This window comes from Schistocerca serialis, chromosome 2 (genome assembly GCF_023864345.2).
Source record: "Schistocerca serialis cubense isolate TAMUIC-IGC-003099 chromosome 2, iqSchSeri2.2, whole genome shotgun sequence".
In the NCBI taxonomy this organism is placed as follows: Eukaryota; Metazoa; Arthropoda; class Insecta; order Orthoptera; family Acrididae; genus Schistocerca; species Schistocerca serialis.
Window position 1 is genome coordinate 564,152,596 of NC_064639.1, and position 20,371 is coordinate 564,172,966.

Below are 20,371 nucleotides of genomic sequence, written 5' to 3' on the forward strand. Positions count from 1 at the left end.
TTGTTAATGTTCATTTTATATACTTCTTTCAAGACACTGTCCATTCTGTTCAGCTGCTCCTCTGAGCCCTTTGGTCTGTCTGAGAGAAAGATGATGTCATTGTCAAACCCCAAAGTTTTTATTCTTTCTCCCTGAACTTTAATTAGTACCAGAAATTTTTCTTTGGTTTCATTTTCTGCGTGCTCAATGTTCAGATTGAATAAGATCGAAGATAGGCTACAAACCTGTCTCACTCCCTTCCCAACCACTGCTTCCCTTTCATGGCCCTCGACTCTTATAACTGCCATCATGTTTCTGAACAAGTTGTAAATAACCTTTTGCTCACAGTATTTTACCTCTGCCACATTTAGAATTTGAAAGGGATTATTCCAGACAACATTGTCAAAAGCTTTCTCCAAGTCTACAAATGCTATAAACAAAGGTTTGCTTTTCCTTAATCAACCTTCTAACGTAAGTCATAAGGTTATGGTTTAGATGCAAGACCAGTCCCATACATCCTCCTACCACCACCTACTCCTGTCCAGTCACTAACATCACCTATCCCATCAAAGGCAGGGCTACCTGTGAAACCAGTCATGTGATTTACAAGCTAAGCTGCAACCACTGTGCTCCATTCTATGTAGGTATGACAACCAACAAGCTGTCTGTCCGCATGAACGGCCACCGACAAATTGTGGCCAAAAAACAAGTGGACCACCCTGTTGCTGAACACGCTGCCAAACATGATATCCCTCATCTCAATGACTGCTTCACAGCCTGTGCCATATGGATCCTTCCCACCACCAACATCTTTTCTGAATTGCGCAGGTGGGAACTTTCCCTGCAATACATCCTATGTTCCCGTAACCCTCCCGGCCTCAACCTTCGTTAGTCACTGTCCTCACCCATCCAGCCCCCTCCTTGTTCCCATTCCAGCACTACACAGCCGTCATTTCACCACCACACCCAGTCTTTTAATCTATTTTTATTTCGCTCCTTTCCGCTACTTACCCCCTTCCCCCTCCGCAGTTTCTCTCCTGCCCTCCATCTAAACTGCAACACTTCACTGCCCGCCACTCCCACCATACTATCCCTCCCCCTCCCCACCCCAGCCTCCTCTTTACTCCCACCCAGTCGCCACTCCCATCATGCACTGGTGCTGTTACTCGCAATGTAGTTTCAGCTCTCTGAGACTGCAGACGTGTGTACATTGTTGCGTTTGCGTGAGAGTGTGTGTGTGCATGTGTGTGTGTATGTGTATGTGTACTGCTGACAAAGGCCTTAATGGCCGAAAGCTATAAATGTGTGAATCTTTTTGTTGTGCCTATTGTGACTCAGCATCTCCGCTATATGGTGAGTAGCAACTTCCCTTCTCTGGTATTGTTACATTATAAAATCAATGTGTATCCAGGTCTCTTCCACATGTACTATCTTCTTTAATGATTCTTATACCAGGTGTTAGCAATAATTAAATTATTGTCTGTACTTGATTCTTTCAGGCGGTGTCCTCTTTCATTCCTTTCCCCCAGTCCACATTCAACTAAAATTTTTTCTTCTCTTCCTTTCCCTACTGCCGAATTCCAGTCACCCACCACTATTAAATTTTCATCTTCCTTAACTATCTGAACAATTTCTTTTATCTCGTCATACACGTTTTCAATCACTTCATCATCTGTGGAACTAGTTAGCATATAAACTAGTTGATTTTGTATTTATAACCCTGTACTCACCTGACCAGAAGTCCCTTTCCTTCCTGCCACCAGACTTAACTGATCTCACCTACATCTAACTTCAGCCTATCCATTTCCCTTTTTAAATGTTCTAACCTACCTGCTTATGGGATCTAACATTCCACACTCCAACATGTAGAGTGTCAGTTCTGTTTCTCCTGATGATGGCATCCTTCTGAGTAGTCCCTGCCCGGAGATCCAAATGGAGGCCATATTCTGGAGGTTAAATTTTACTCAAGAGGATGCCATCATCATTTAACCATACAGTTGAGCTGCATGCCCTTGGGAAACATTATGGCTGTTCGCAGTACCAGCACAGTAAGGCTGTTTTGGTTGATTTTACAAGCCCAGATCAGTCAATCATCCAATTAGGAACCATACATTTGTGTGGCTTCTCAACAGATATCCCCCTGTTGTGTCTGCACCTATAGTACGGCTGTCTATGTTGCTGAGACACCCAAGCCACCCCACCATTGGTAAAGTCCATGGTTCTGCTATATGAAATGAAAAATTCAATTCAGATCATTGTTCATATTACAAAGAGACAGGAAGTTCAATCCGTACTTACATTCAGGAGGCACAGTTTATAGTAATCCTTAAGTGAAGCAGAAAATAATACTTTTGGCATTTTGAACTGTACATTACTACTCCATTGAGGAAACAGAGAATGTCCAGTGGAGTTTGGAAAGGTGGGCAGTAATTTACATGTACACTGAAGAGCCAAAATGTTCTGACCTGCCTAGCAAGAGCTTGACTGCCACCTGATGGCATTGTGAACATCCAACTCAGTAAGGAAATTATATAATTCGAGCAGAAGCATATAGGGATTCATTCTAATGACTATAACAAATGAGGAAATCCACTGACAGAGGTGACTGACTAAGGGCAGATAGTTAAGACTGGGTGACTGAGAATGAGCATCTTGGAAATGGTGGAACTGGTCAGCTGTTGACATTTTACTGTAGTGAGCATCTATGAGAAAAGGTTAAAAAATTGTGAAACTACAAGTAGGTGCAAGGTGCCTTCTCACAGAACAGAGGGTCAGAGGCTTGCTTGCTCTGAAAAGCAGTGTAGGCAGCAATATGTGGCAGAACTGGCTACATGATACAGTGCTGGTGCAGGTACAAGTGCTTTGGAGCACATCATCAGCACATATTGTTGATCATGGGGTTCCACAGCAGACGAACTGCACATGTTCTTATGATGACCCAGTGACATTGTCAGTTATAATTGCAGTGACACAGTGTCATTGAGATTGTGCTGTGAATCAGTGGATATGAATTGTGAATTGTGCTTATTTGTCTCATAACATACATAATCTAAATTATTTGATTCAGGTACAGGAGACATGCCAAAATTGCTGTAAAATTTCACCGCAAACGAAGAACAGCTGATGTTAACAAACAGCGTCATAATAATAATACAATTTCGTTATATATACTTATAATAAAATCTAACACTCAATTACCCCTTGCTCATATTATTGTTTAATCCTCTATGAATGAGTCTATTGAATAGCAGCATTTATCCCACAGAATCTGCTGTAGCCTCGTCTTTTAAAATTTCTGGCTTCATATGAAATATGTTTTTGCTCATTAACTTGTTATATCTTGTCGTCCCAATATGGTGCGGAGTCTGTGCATATAATTTCAACTGGTGTGTGGGTAGCATATAATTATTTTCATTTCTTCTGTTATATGTGTGGTTAAAATGATTCTCCTCAAACAATTTTTGTCTGCTGTAGAGGAAGATTATAATTTCATAAATGTATATGGAGGGAACAGTTAGGATTTGTTTTGTTTGCTGTGCAATACACATGTATCAGACAATTTTCTTTTGCAGTTTCAGTATTCGAGACATGCTACTTGAACTTACCCAGAAAATTATCCCGTATCTAAAGATAGATTCAGAATAACTATGATAAGCAATTTTTTGTGTACTCAAGTCAGTGGAATTTGCTAGTATTTGCATTGCAAATGCAAAACTGCATAGTTTATTTAATAGAAACTCAATATGTGTTTTCCATCTTAAGTTCTTGTCCATATTTAGTCCCAGGAATTTGACCGTGTCAACTTCTTTCATAAGTTGATTGTTATGTTGTGTTTTAAGTTCCAAATGTTTTGAATGTTTCATTTTGAAATGTACCGCATGGGTTTTTACAACGTTCAGTTTCAACCCTTTTAACGAGAAACAGTTTTCGAAGGTATGCAACATGCTCACGATGGAGCTCAGAACTTTTTGTGCATCGTCATCTTCAGCTAAAACAGGATTGGTCCCAAAATGTAGCCTTGAGGCACACATAGTGATACCATACTCCATTTAGAATAATAATTCACTGCATCTGAGGTGAGAGTTACCCTTTGATTTTGTTGTGGAAGTATGATGGTAGCCAATTGAGAGCCTTGTCCTTAATCCCATATTTGTCTAATTTGTAGATAAGCAAGTCATGGTTCATGGAGTCAAATGCTTTTGTGAGATCACAGAAGATACATGCAACTTTACTCCTTTGATTCAATGATTTGCCTGTCTTTTCAATAAAGTTATTCACTGCATCCAGAGTATTTTTTCTGGATTGAAATCCATATTGATTACTTATAATAAAATCATTTTGACACTAAAGTTTTTGATGTGGTTTGCAGCTTCTTTCTCTTAACACTTTTGACAGCACTGGAAGAATAGAAATAGGCCGATAGCTTCCCATGTCTTCCCTCCACTCTTTCTTGAACAGAAGTCTGGCTTCGGCATACTTCAAAACATTGGGCAAGCATCCCTGTTCAAAAGACTGTTTGAATATTTTAATTAGGGGAGGCACTGTTATGCCATACACTGTTTTAATCTCTTTAGTGGGTATCCATCCCACCCGACAGAGTTATTATATTTAATGATAATATAACATTTTCCACACCCTTTATTGTGACTTTTTTTAAAATCCATAAGATATTCAGCTTGTTGGTGGATTCCAAAGGGACTTACTTTACTCTGATACTCTGCTACATTAGCATCTGACTTTGCCACATTTAAAAATTCATTTAAACACACTGATATTTGAGCCAGTTTTACAATACAGCTATCACCTGCTTTAATCATAGATATTTCATTACTACTGACTAACAGCTAATTCTCATTTGACAACAGACCACCTTGCTTTCGTTTTACTTTTATGTTGTACAATGAACTTCTCGTTTGCCATTTGTTTGGCTGCCTTCAAAACTTTTTAAATTATACCTTTATAATTATTAACATGCTCATTCAAATGTCTGTTTTTGTTATATTTCAGTTCATTGTAGATTTTCCTTTTCCTGGCACTAGAAATTTTTATACCCTGGGTTATCAATTTAAGTTTATTAGTTGTTTTTTTGCATGTGGTTTCAAGTGGAAGAGTTTCATTAAATATTTCAAGAAAGCTACTTAAAAAATTGTCAAAGTTACTATTATTCGAAATACAACAGTTGTAAGGTCATTCAACCTGTCATAACCTACACTCCTGGAAATTGAAATAAGAACACCGTGAATTCATTGTCCCAGGAAAGGGAAACTTTATTGACACATTCCTGGGGTCAGATACATCACATGATCACACTGACAGAACCACAGGCACATAGACACAGGCAACAGAGCATGCACAATGTCGGCACTAGTACAGTGTATATCCACCTTTCGCAGCAATGCAGGCTGCTATTCTCCCATGGAGACGATCGTAGAGATGCTAGATGTAGTGCTGTGGAACGGCTTGCCATGCCATTTCCACCTGGCGCCTCAATTGGACCAGCGTTCGTGCTGGACGTGCAGACCGCGTGAGACGACGCTTCATCCAGTCCCAAACATGCTCAATGGGGGACAGATCCGGAGATCTTGCTGGCCAGGGTAGTTGACTTACACCTTCTAGAGCACGTTGGGTGGCATGGGATACATGCGGACGTGCATTGTCCTGTTGGAACAGCAAGTTTCCTTGCCGGTCTAGGAATGGTAGAACGATGGGTTCGATGACGGTTTGGATGTACCGTGCACTATTCAGTGTCCCCTCGACGATCACCAGTGGTGTACGGCCAGTGTAGGAGATCGCTCCCCACACCATGATGCCGGGTGTTGGCCCTGTGTGCCTCGGTCGTATGCAGTCCTGATTGTGGCGCCCACCTGCACGGCGCCAAACACGCATACGACCATCATTGGCACCAAGGCAGAAGCGACTCTCATCGCTGAAGACGACACGTCTCCATTCGTCCCTCCATTCACGCCTGTCGCGACACCACTGGAGGCGGACTGCACGATGTTGGGGCGTGAGCGGAAGACGGCCTAACGGTGTGCGGGACCGTAGCCCAGCTTCATGGAGACGGTTGCGAATGGTCCTCGCCAATACCCCAGGAGCAATAGTGTCCCTAATTTGCTGGGAAGTGGCGGTGCGGTCCCCTACGGCACTGCGTAGGATCCTACGGTCTTGGCGTGCATCCGTGCGTCGCTGCGGTCCGGTCCCAGGTCGACGGGCACGTGCACCTTCCGCCGACCACTGGCGACAACATCGATGTACTGTGGAGACCTCACGCCCCACGTGTTGAGCAATTCGGCGGTACGTCCACCCGGCCTCCCCCATGCCCACCGCTCAAAGTCCGTCAACTGCACATACGGTTCACGTCCACGCTGTCGCGGCATGCTACCAGTGTTAAAGACTGCGATGGAGCTCCGTATGCCACGGCAAACTGGCTGACACTGACGGCGGCGGTGCACAAATGCTGCGCAGCTAGCGCCATTCGACGGCCAACACCGCGGTTCCTGGTGTGTCCGCTGTGCCGTGCGTGTGATCATTGCTTGTACAGCCCTCTCGCAGTGTCCGGAGCAATTATGGTGGGTCTGACACACCGGTGTCAATGTGTTCTTTTTTCCATTTGCAGGAGTGTATTTCTAAATGAAATTGAATTGTTTTCATTGAAGTTCCTTTTCATATGGCTTTTTTTACATGAAATTTCTTTCTCTGTCTTTGGTAGTTCAGTGAATAATGCAGAGTGGTCAGAGATTCCTAAATCTATGAAAAATTTATAAACATATTCAGATACATAATTTATTAGAATGTTGACTGTGCATTTACTTTAGTGGGTTACACGAAGTTTATTTTGAAGCCTGGTCATAGTGGTGGCACTATGTCAATGCCCGTGTCAGGGTATGCGTCATCTAGGTGAAGAGGTACTCTAAACATGCTTCACACCGTAGACGTAAACCGATAACGGCAGTACTATGTTATGGAGATCATTCACCTTGGCTTCCATGGGACCCGTGCTGGTAATCGAAGGCACCATGGCAGCTGTGGACTGTGTGAACATTATTTTGGACCACCTGCATATTATCATGCTTTTGATATATTTCCCTGTGAGTGATGTACCCAGTATGCTATTCAGAACTCTAGAAATTTGAATCAGTTTACATGATCATTGGTATTGTTTTCAATAGTATATAGATGCTGATAGTAAAGTTTATATACAAATTAAGTAATGGAACATGTAGTGCATTAAATATTGTAGTAAACAGTTACTTCCTTCTTATTCAGTTGTAATATTTTACTCCTCTGAAATAAGGGCGTGCTAATAGAATAATGACAGTATTAGAGTTATTTTCCAAGCTTTTGTTCATCAGTGACATAAAATGACCTGTTACCACATCATTCAAAAGAAATAAAGCAGTTATATGTGGTGGTTGGTTTGGTCTTGCAAGCACATTGGAAGGGAAATACAGTTTTTGTCCTTTGATCTGAGAACCAGCCCTCTGAATGTAGGCTATACAGGCTGTATCATAATTATGGCATAAACACATACAGTTGAAAGTACACAATACCAGAAATAAAGTGTCTCAATAAACATAGGTCTGCAAATGAGCCATTTGTGAGGTAATTGTGACTTTGTTGTTACCAACCACCACTAACTTGTTTGTGTGTAAATGTTGTCCCAGTTGGTTAAAGGGAACAATACTGTTCAACATTAAGAAAAGTGATTGGGGATACTTTGGTAGAAGTGCAATTGGTTTGAATGGGCACAACAGCTTCCTGACTGTACTTATAGTTAAAGGTGGTGTTCAAAGTGTCGTCCTTGTACCTACCCAGGCCTGTACCTGTCGCTACAATTAGTTTCAAATCCTTTTGAACATGCCTGGATCATCACAAAATTCTTGACAAGCATTGACAGGTCTTTAGCAACTGGGTTAACCGGAGTGATGTACACTACACCTTTAAGATGGCCCTAAACACATAAATGCATAGGTCCTAGACCAAGCGATCTTGGAGGCCATGGTACAGGTCCTCCTCCCCCAAACCTCCTTTGACCGTATCAGCACATTAGATGTCATCTCACCATAGCTGCAAAATGTGCCTGTGCTCCATCATGCATGTAGTACATCCTCTGGTATTGCTGTAAGGAAACATACTCAAGCAATCATGGAAGATTATGCTGCAGAAACCAAAGGGAATTCTGTCCACTGAGTTTGTTTGATAATACGTACAACCCAGAAAAATGGTCACCTAGTACCCCTAACCATACTCTCAGTCAGAAGTGTGTCTGATGTGGAGACATGTGCACAGCATATGTATTGGAGCCTAGGTGAGAATCATGATAATTAAACATGATAATTAAGCACTCCATAACAAGTGTACCCTGCGTCATCTATAAATAAAATGTTGTTGGCATTGCCTACAGCTTGTTGTTGCATCCACAGACAAAGAATGTTAATCTAGAACCAAAGTTTGCTCCTCGGAGACACTAAACTTACTTGTTCGGGGTTAATGCATGACTCGTTTGAAAAAATGTCTGAAATTTCTGGTGAGTTCATTTATCATCTTTAAAATACACGAAATTGCTATCAAGTCCATATTTAATATCCTGAGATCATTTATGCAATGTTACTGACTGTCTCTGTTACATGGTCCACCTGAAAGCAGCAAGAAAATATTTAGTCCTGCCTGATATTCTGAACATCCTAAATACTCACTGATACATTACAACTTGTGAGTTAATCCATTCAGTCACTCAGTAGGCTTTGTGCAAAGAAGTACTTGCCACAATGTCTCGTAATCTGCACAAAACACGCCACATGGAACTTACGTACAGCATAAAATGTTTGCACATGAATATCTCCTAAAATAAATGACTCGTAAAGCTGAAACTTTCTTAAAATACACAATACTGTAGTCGCCTTTCGTCAATGACACAAGAACTGATCAAACATGTGAATTTGTTCATTTTTGTACAAATTTGATCAGCACAGTTTAACATAGGTGTTTGACAGAAGATGGCTCCCGAGTGACTATCTCGATTCATAGAGCTAAGGCACAAAGCCCTACTCAAATATGTGGGAAATGCTGAATTCTGATTGGCTAGTGTGGTAAGCAGCCAATCAGATCATCTCGAGCACTTCTATATTCGTGGTATTTCTAACATCAGCCAATCAGTATACCACAAGTAACTTAGACCAAAAATCTCAAAATTCAGAAACTATATAAAATTTAGTAAAAACAAAATATGATTTCTTTCCACAAAATAAATTACTAATAAATTTAATACTCAATACCCCTTCCGGCTACCTTTTACAAAATTAAGCTCACGTGGAGATATGTCACAATTTCCCCCTTTACACAACTACTTTCTCACACATAACATTTACGTAATGTTGATAAAATATCATATTCTCACTATATGTATGCCTGCCATTCACACTGTCTCTCCAAAACCCGATAAAATAATACTTTTCTCAAGTGCTTTTAACTGTGTCAGGAATCTGTGGTAATGAAACTAAAGAAAATTCCAGAAAATTAGATTATATGAAACTATCCTCTTGGTTGTAGTTTCATTGATACTATAGATGAATACATTACAGTCCCTAACACAGTTTCACAATGCCAGCACAGTTATGTGTTTTAGGTAAAACTTTATACCTCTGAATGTATTGAAATTGTTGATTTGAAATGTTAACAGTATGGTTGTGTTAGCCATAGAATTTGTTATGCTAAATATGAAGATCAATTAACATTTAGTAGCACTTCTCCAAATTCATAGAGAGTATGTGTAACATATTGTACACAGCTCGCTCGGCCCAGTAGTCAGTGTTAGCTGTGCCAATGTGAGAGCTAAAATCTACTTTCCTCCCAGCAGGCTACACTTTCAGTAATAATTTGGTATGTTATGTGGGCTACATTGCATTGTGCTGCGTATTCTCTAAACACTATTCTGTCTCATTCCAGGCATATGTGTGGCAAGTATCCTTGTCGAGACAACTAGAGAGTGTTCAAGTGTTTCCAGCACCACATCTTCAAGCACAGGTGTAACTTGTGAAGGCCTACATGCTCTCACAGTCTATGCAAAGCACCCAGTTTCTTGGAGGCATTGATGCACATGACTCTTGGTGTGCTATCAGGCAGGGTATGCTTCTTAGTACAAGCGTGCAGGCTCCTGTACATTGTCATTAGCCCTACCATACATGAAATGGATGTCCACCTACTCCTCATTACTGAAATGTCCTATGTTACCACTAATAATCAAACAACACAACGTAGGCACTGTGAACAAGTGACATGAGGGGCACTCTGACTATGTACTGTACTGTTATATCTATTCAGTTTACATCTCAAAGCCTCGAAAATGTAGATGACGACTACGCCGTGTACTAGCATGTGGTGTTTACACAGGACGTCATCAGTAGTGGCTGTTAACCAAAGATCCGTTGTAAGGTTTGTGAGTTAACTTACATTTTCTTAGACTTTTTTGCTTCTAGTGTCGTGTACTTTCAACTGCATATGTTTACTCCATCAATTAATGTACACTCTGTATAGATATGCTTCAATATACAATGTAATGTAACACAAGTAAACATTTTTCTGTTGTTGAGAATTGTGTCAAACAGGAAAAATCATAAAAGTCTGATAAAGGAATTGTGGTATCACCCTGTCACTGAATCACAGTTTATCAGTATCATCGTATTACTAAAGCTGTGATTGTTGTCATGGCAAAGAAAAGAAATACTGCTTTAGTGTTAAACCATTTAGGTCATTGTTGTTACCACCATCTCGGTCATCATCAAGTACCTTCTTAGATAAACTACTGAGAAAGTACGTACATATACAAATACACTGTTTGGAGCATTATGTACAAATAATAGCACAACGAACATAATGTCTTGGAGCTCCCAGTATAGATGAAGTAACATGTTTGTATTTGCAGTTGTGACCAAAATGCTCTTTAACTTACTCAGGCTATTCGACGTAATAGAGAGATTTATTTGTATTCTTTTAATTTAATCACCACAATGAAGGATGAATTTGAGAAAGAACACAACAATTACGTTTAAGATCTGTTGCCAATAACATGACATGGGGGAGAACTGTTCATGATGCATTTATTTGTCTCTACAAAGCATGACTGTTATAGATAACTGCTTATGTACTGATCTGTCAGTCAGAATGTCCAGTTTAAAGACCAGATGAGGAAGATTGCTTTTACCTCTTCGTAAAAGGAGAAATACCGTGTGTCTAGGTTGAATTTATAATGCCGGGTGTATACACTCTGGAACAACTGGGAAAAACCCGGGAATTTTTTTATTCAGGAGAAAATCTGTAAAAGCCCGGGAAATTTTTAGAATTCTGGTAATTTTTCATTGTTTTAGTCTTGAGATAAATTTTTATAATTTTGGCTGGTAAGAACTGATAGTCTAACAAAGACTACTACAGACTAATACTGCAGCAATATAATGTAAACAACAGGATAAAACCAAAATAAAACTTAGGTTGCAAAGGAAATGCGCCATTTGTAACAACAAAACACATTGCACACACAAGCGCCTGCCTAAAGCAAAAAGTGTCAAAGGTTTTAGGACAAAAACAATAGAATACTTCATAACAGCCAACTACTTACGATGAGCGTGACGTCATAACTGTTTACGTTAAGTTCGTTTTGAGCAGTTGCCAGCAGGCTTCTGTGCATGTGCAGTTGAATTGCATATGAGTAGTACCTTCCGCTTCTGGCTACCTGATGTATGGCTACAGCAGAAGCAAGAAGCAGTCGCACTACCCAGAAACATTTTTCTGGGGCACCTACCTGCCAGATTCGCACATGCGCAGAGCAGTCTGGGTTGAAGTGGGGAGGGGGGTAGTGACCCATGTTTACATTTAGTGATTTTGCTGCTTTCTCTTCATTTACAGTCCAGACATCAAATGAAAACAAAACGGATTTCTGTGGCTGGGAGCTATGAAGTGAACTGCAATACATTCACATAATTGTGGAAAGCCAAAATGTGTTATTAGTTTCACTTTTCTGATTTTATTTTTCCATGTTATTGGCAGTCAGGCATTAATCGCCTTGCACAACAAGGAAGTTATTTTTGTCGGTTTGCTAATAGTTTCCGCAGATGCATGTGGTACTCCAAGAAAATTTGGATCTTGAAAAGCTTAATATCTGGTTGGGGCCTATTGCATTGCAAATATGGACAGATGAATGTGTCCTTTAAGCCGAATTATGCATTTTAGTATGTATTACGAAATTCCTGTGTTCTCGGAGTATCCTATGATGTCCTATTTCTTTTTTGACATTATGTAAGAACTCTTAATGCTACCGGTATATGTGTTCGAAAATACGGGCTTCCTACGTCATCGTAACTGCCCACATGCAGTAACACCTGTTTTCTGGCACACTCTGAAACCTGCTGAAACGAACCCATATCAAAGAGGTTGCGGGAAAATATTGCAAATGGTTCTTTGAAAAGCATTATTTTCAAAGGAAATTTTCTTTTACACAAGACGAATTATGTTATGTGTGATAATGTGCAATGAATTTCTTAAATCACAGAGCCTTTGACTCTCATTGAAAACTTAACACTTTGAGTACAAACCGCTTGGAATCATTTCGAACCTAGAACATCAGACATTAATATCATTGTTCAAAATTTTACTGGCACATTTGTGTGATGTATCTTAAAAATGTAACAAACGCTAAAAATACCAGTATTACATTTGAAAGCTTAGCTTCTCTTGTAGCTTATTATTGAACATCAATATTATTCATGAAAGCTTAGCTTTTCTTGTCGCTACACTATGTACATTAATTTAAACCATTAACTTTACCTGTTTGTGTGTTCTTGCTACTTAACAGTGATGTTGCTATTGGCTGACTACATCACGTGTTCTATGCTCTGAATACTCATTGTCATTGGCTGGTGAGATCACGTGACATAGGCTATGATTGGCTTACAAAAGCGCATTGCAATCTCTATTTCAATTCTTCAGAAATGTATGTGCTGTGTTTGCCGAAATTCGAATTTATACTTTCGTAATATGAAAATAGGCAGCATATCGTAATATGAAAATATGCAATGTACATATTGCTGCACATCAAAAGATCTTTCCAAAAAGCGTTCTCTCTCTCTCTCTCTCTCTCTCCCCCCCTCCCCCTCCCTCCCCCTTTTTTTCTTTTACCCTTGCCGATTTTAGTTTTCTTAATTGCCGGGAAGTTCTACACTGGTGTATAAAACCTTTAGCATTTAAAGGATTGATGTTTTTACTGCTCTGAAGGAAACTATACTGTCGCTTATCATGGAAAAAGTGTTTTGTCACCTTGGAAGAAGTTCATTTTTTCATGGGAAAAAATGTGTTTTTAAGTGGAAGATCCAGTAAAAATTCAGGATTTTTTTTTCTTGTCCCCTTATACACACTGTAGTAATATAAAATGTAGAAATAGTTGAGATATTTATTGATAGCATGTCTCTGCAAGTATGGTAACTTTGACTTTGACTGGTTTACAGCATAGTAGGTGTAATATTTGTGTCAGCTGCACAAATGCATGGCGCAAATCTGGTATATCATTAACTTCCATCTGGTACGGTAGATTCTTGATAAATCCCCATGGAGAAAAATGAAGTTGTGTAATCTCTGGGCTTGTAGGAGGCCAAGCAACAAATGGATTAGTTCTCTCAATTGAAAGCAGACTCCTATATTTTCCCAAAGCCGCTTGTTCCATTTCTTCTTGATTGTTAAGAAATTGGGAATATTGTCGGTTGGTCACACTCCATACTCATGCTGAAAACAATGTCAGTGTGACTCGACTTTTTAGCTCAGCGAGAGAAAGTACACAAAACACTTTATGCTCTGGTGTCTGCATCACTACTGATATGTGTTTACATTAACAAAGCAGTTAAGCACATGCGCACGCTGTACTAACTGCCGCCGGCAAATGCAGAAAATATTTTTGAATTGTCGTACTTGTAGAAGTAAACCACAATTAAACAATCCAATACATTGTTATAGTCTATATTAGTGTATGTGTAACCTTGACACTGTGTATTTTCACTTACATTTATTTCACAAAGAAAAGCCAGATAGGGACTCTAAGGTGGTTGCAGCTGAATTGCCACTTTGTATTTCATAAATACCTTTTATTGTAATGTAGTAATCTTCCTTCATGTGAGTCAGTCCTTAATCCTCAGACATTAAAGAACTCCTGCATATTGTCACTCACCTCTTTGCCTTTTGATCTCTAGAACATATTCGAAAACCTGAGCCTTGTCACTGGTTGTCAGACCTCTTCCTCCTCCTCCTTGTCCTCTTCATCGTCCTCAAGAATTAGAGCAGTTGATTCATTGTTACTTACTAATCCATCCATCTTCTCATCAGTCTACCAATATTCCTTCTTCCTTTAGGGATGTTCTACAGCAGTTGTTTTGGAATCCTTTCTTTATGTTATTTCCACTCTTTTCTGTATTCCTTAATATTTTCATTTAAACTATCAATTCCTTAAATCTGTCTCTTCTTGTTACTCCCTGGACTGTTCTAAAAAATCTCATCTCAGCTGCTTGTGTGTTCTCTGCTAAAACCTTTGGCATTAAGTTTGCACACACCATTTGCACTCAGCAATCCATTTTTGCAGTATATTTCACTAAATTCAACACAGTTTTGAGCACTGAGTCTTTATCACCTAATCTGGCCACCTGTACGGAGTGTATTGTTATCAAATACTGAGTTAGCATAGTAGAGCCTGTGTTGCCCTGTGCTGAATCTCTCTGGAGCATCTGAGGCAACTGGATATACTGGCCATAAAATGTATTTAAACTGTTAATTTTTATTATCTGAATGCACGGTGTCCGTTTCTTCGAAAGAACAGATGCCACACAGATCCCGTAGCTATGAAACACTACACTGCTGCAGGATTTGTGTGGCGTCTATTCTTTCAAAGTAACAGACACCATGAATTCAAATAACTGATAATCCTGGTTGGGTAATAGATCCTCTTTCTTCAGTGTGAAAGCACACATAAAATACGTCCAACCTCTTGTGGCAATCTCTAAGTAGTGAACAGGAGTGTAATGGACAGAGACTGCAGATAGATGGCGCTCGGTGGAAGGGTGAGTTGTCCGTGAGGCAGATTCCAGGTTGTAATCCCGATCCGGTACACTTTTTCGCCCATCGCCACCGATTCCACTTAATGTCCTGCTGCAGCCAATAGCAGTGCTCCTCCTTCAGTTTACATGCAGTGTTAGTTTTGACTTTGAAGTTTCTCCAATGATAAAATCAGAGATGTTAAAATTGATCTTTTCGCAAATAATTACAGGGTTATTGGCCGTATCTATATGATTTTAGCAGGCTGTGATAAGTGATGTATCTCTTCACATTCATTTCATTTGTTTGCTGTTCCTTCCTTGCTACCCAATCATAAATCCTGCTGTTGTGCTTGTTTTTCTCACTGCTATAATTCAAGAAATAAATAAATCTGTTTGGAGTTATTTGGATGTTTCTTGCAGCACTTGTTGTCTGCTACTGATTAATAGGGTGCAAATTATACTGTTTGTTATGTTGCCTGTAAGTGATGAGGACCATCCTTATTGTGGTTTGCTTGAACTTTTTTGGTCCACAAAGCATCCTACTAAGTTGGGTGATCAAAAAAATATATATGGACATTTTGCGATATCACTTTCGTCAAATCGGCATCAATTGTGATCCACAGTAATAACTACTGAATGCGACATATTAGGTGCCTTCTCTATAATTTGTACTTTAGACTTTATCAGGCTGAACTCCTACTGAAGAAGCACATATTAAGTATCTGTACTACAAAATTTGTATAAACAGAACGACAAAGACACAATTTTCATCAACCTATTTAGTAGTTTGTTAAAGTATTTCTTCAGTGTTGAATAACTTCATGAGCGACCGAAGATAGATAATTATCTGCAGCTGAGTCATTGTAGTTTTCTGCCTCATTTAGTGTTGATTACAGCATTTGTTGAATGGTGGTTGTGATGCTTAAAATTTTATACTTTACATAACTTACAAAATAAACACAGTGTCGAAATTTTCGTTTATTTTGCTTGCACAATAATTTTTCAATAAAAACTCTCAAAGCCAGGACATTTGTTTAACAGTTATTGGAAATGTAGTAATATGTTCACCTGTGCATAAACCTAGTAAACGTATCCCTTTGAAACTTTCAAAGCCAAAATATTATAGTGTCTGAACCCTTTGTGAAAATGGACAGTTAGCTATAACTTCTAAATAACAGAACGTACTCAGTGTTGTTATATCCCACTCCCTAGTACCAAATACATAGTTGTGGCATCTCAGATGCCAAGCATGAGTTTATTGGCACAATTATTTGTCTGGAGAAAAGATCGCTTTTGTCATCTTTCCTCTTATTGTCATTGGTTATTAATTTTTATTCATATGGTAAGCTGAAAACATGACACAAATTATGCTTGTAAGCCGCTAGATTTAAATTTGTATCTTGTTTCTTGGAAACTTTCTGTTTTGGGTGAATTGCCCACCTACAAATTAGCACGCTAATTTCAAAGTGTTTCCTTGCTAAGACATTTGGAAAACACATCCCACTAAATAGTAAAAGACTGTCATAATTGCCTTTCACATTTCTCCTCCTCCCCCTGCCTGTCTTCTTGTCACTTTTTCTTTTCATCTCAAGCATGCCTCTGGAACTGCAGATGATAAACATTCAAGCTGCTTCTGAGTTGTACACTATAAAGCTGTATATCACGTGACGTAAACATTCTCCTCAATTCACGTTCTCTTGCAGTTTTGACATGTTACTGCAAACAGCACCACATGTGTTTGATCCTTGGTTGTGAACCCAGATAAACATGCGTGAACGTCATTGACATGAAAACCTATTTTGTTTGAATGAAGCAAGTCAACATGTCCACAGCAATGAGGGCAAAGGCAGACTGGCATGCATTAACACGCCCACAGCACCTGGGAAAATATGATGTCCAGAAATGTTATCACTGGTTCAGTTTGATGTTGGATGTTAACATGTTTTTCACCTTTTATTTGATACTGGCCATCTTCGAATATTTATGCAACTTAAAACTTGTGTTCTAGACATGGCTTTATCTTTGTACGCCTCACAGCTTCTGTAGTACATGTCCAGTGTGATGCAAAATTTGATGGCACAGTGCTGCTCAAAAATTTGCTGCATCCTGACTCTTGACACAAAGCACACATTCCCTTCAGGAGGGATCTACTCAGGATAGATGGCATCTGTACTGGGTCTCTTAGCTCACGTGAGATATCTCACCTCTGATGCACCCCTAACCATTGGCCAGCCCTGGACCCAGTCCTATGATTAAACACACCCATTATTTGTCACTTCAATGTTACACACTTTTGAGCATAATAAAGTCCTCAATTCTTGCTATATTTGAAACTCAAGCTGTGTATCTTGGTCTGAAAAGTTAAGTGGCATATTTTTCAAAAGCTACATTGGCACATTTCTTGTATGTGGATTCCATGAACTGACTAAATTTTTTTATTAGAATCAGGATGTGAATTACGCAGCTGATATAACAAGACACAGCAACATCATGGACATGTGTGCACGTTTGTGTGTGTGTGTGTGTGTGTGTGTGTGTGTGTGTGTGTGATGGAAACCCTAAGAGAAATGCAGGCTTAAACATAAATGCAGTGGCTAGCCAAGCATGTAGGTTGCGCTGTTGTATTTGACCACAAGCAGAACCTGTGCAATGTTCTCAACATGTTGCAAGTGTCAGATACACTGTTACAAGTGTCAGTTGTGGTCAGAACTGTGTTATGTGTGGTTGTGAGTTGATTGTCAGATCGAAGTCAATTCGAACGTGGGCAGATTGTTGGTGTTCATGTGGTGGGTGCTTCTGTAACCAAGGAAGTTGAAGTGTTCAGTGTTTCAAGAGGCACTGTATCGAAGATTTATATCCCGTACAGTTATCGTATGTTGAGTGATCATGACAGATGGTCATTGAAGAGGATTGCAACAAAAAATAAGAGGATGACAGCCGCAAAAAGTCACTGCAGAACTGAATGTCACGCTCGCAAACTCTGTCGACACTAAAACAACGGTGAGGGAGCTCCATGAGCAGGGATTTGCAGGGCAAGCTGAAATTATAAAACCAGTTGTCAATTATGCAAATGCCTGTAACAAGAAAAGTTGTGCCAAAGCTCTAAAGCAATGTGAATGCTTAGTTTTTCTTGTAGCAATACTGAACGTATCTCAGTTTAAACCATTAACCTTTCCTATATTATGTCTTCATACTGCTTTCACAGTCATGTTGCAATAGGCTGACTGCATTACGTGTACTGTTTTGAATATCTGCCGTCACTAGCTGGCAAGATTACATGACATGAGCTATGATTGCCTGACAAAAGCCCATCACATTCTCAATTTAAGTGCTTCGAGAGCTGTTGTGCTGGTATTTGGTGAAATTCAGTCCCCCTCCCCTCCCGCCCTTCTCCTTAAAGTGTGGTAAAGTTCTATGCCAGTGTATAAAACCTTTACATTCAAAGGATTGGTAAGTTTTACAGCTCCGAGAGAAATTATATTGTCAATTAACACAGAACAAAGTACTTTCACAAAGGGTATAGTGTGTTTTCACGTAGGAAAAAATTGTATTTTTAACGGGCAAATGTAGAAAAATTCCATGAATCTTTTTGTTTTTTCGTCCATGTGTACACCTCAATGTGACACATTTTAGTAGGACAGTGCCAAGGTAGAACACTTCCCTGAAGTCGACATGATTTGTATTTACGGTGAAAGCAGGTGATGTTTCCAGAATGAAATTTTCACTATGCAACAAAGTGTGTGCTGATATGAAACTTCCAAGCAGACAAGTGTGCTCTACTGACTGAGCTACCCAAGCACAACTTAGGACCCATCCTCACAGCTTTACTTCTGCCAGTACCTTATATCCTGCCTACCAAACTTCATGGTGGTTCTTCTGTCCCTGACAGGCAAATGTCCCAAGTTCGAGTCTTGGTCTGGCACACATTTATAATCTGCCAGGAAGTTCTCCTGTGCAGGAAAACTTCTGTGAAGTTTGGAAGGTGGGAGATTAGATACTGGTGGAAATAAAGCTGTGAGGATGGGTCATGAGTTGTGCTTGGGTAGCTCAGTCAGTAGAGCACTTGACCGCGAAAGGCAAATGTCCTGAGTTCAAGTCTCATTCCGGCACATAGTTTTAATCTGTAGGGAGTTCCATTTGGTGCCTATTGTTGGTTATCTGATAAGTTGTATACATTTAATCCTCACAACATTTATGTTAGATTTTATTATGTACGCACATGCATTATTAATGGCCCTGCTCCAATGGCAAGAAGTAGGTTTTACTCTCTGTTACTAGAGGGAGATATTTTACTTCCAGTGATCTCATGACTTATTTGAAGAATGATACCACAGAGTTTGAAGGAAAGTTTGATGATTTCTATGTTAAATGAAATATCAGCGTTCAGGAAGGACTGCAAAGGATTCAGGGGTACAGTAGCCCATGTTTTGCAAGTGTCATCGTACAATATGAAACCTAAATTGTGCTAATGTATAAACCATTAAGCCAGGTGGGAGACCATAAATAATTTGTCCAGAGAGAGGAACAGTTTAGTTGTTGGACTATGTGGGCTAAGAGGTCTCTATTGTATTACCACCCTGGTGAAAATACATGCATGAAGAAGAAGACTGACAGATTGAAACACACATTTAGTCACTTGATTTTTGTAACTGTCTTGATTTGCAATCAAGAAATTTTTCGTATTCTTGCTAAGCCAATGTACAATGGTTGCTTACCTATTCAGGGGGTTTCCTTCCTATGCCATGTGTATTAAGACAGGTATTTGTAACGTCTAAGGGATTTTGGAAGTATTTCCTTGTAGAAGTTTAAACTTTTGTTTGTAGTTTCAGTTGGTTATGTGATATGTGATTCAAACCTTTGAGAAATAAGAGAATGTTATTACTTACCACCTACGTATGTATTCATTTTCAGAACACGCAGCAATCATAGATCCAGCTTCTACAAGAACTGTCCCTGACATGGAAGATCAAAATGATTTTGATGTAAGTACTATTAAAACAAATGAAACATATGTGTGACAAAATTAATACCTATAATTTACCAACATTTCAATAATAATAATAATAATAATAATAATAATAATAATAATACAGTCAACTGACCATTCAACTCCAAGACAAAAGCGGAAATATTGCCTACAACAACAGGGATAATTGCAAAATATTGGCAGAATATTTCGGAAACCTCTCGGTCTGTGAAGAAACCATAGAAAAATTGGACTTGTGAGACGTTAACAACTAACCATAACTTTGAACCACCCACCATTGAGAAACTGCAATCATTTTTTCCAAATCTCAAAAACCATAAGGCCTCAGGAGAAAAACAAA

The 20,371-nt window shown here is 39.4% G+C and overlaps 1 protein-coding gene across 1 annotated transcript in view; it reads left to right on the forward strand.

The window, feature by feature from the left end:
* Positions 1-20,371, forward strand: part of LOC126457564 (uncharacterized) — a 332,561-nt gene that overhangs the window by 120,839 nt on the left and 191,351 nt on the right. The window contains exon 8 of the mRNA XM_050093978.1: positions 19,956-20,026. Coding sequence (XP_049949935.1) covers positions 19,956-20,026 — 71 coding nt within the window. The remainder of the gene's footprint in view (positions 1-19,955; positions 20,027-20,371) is intronic.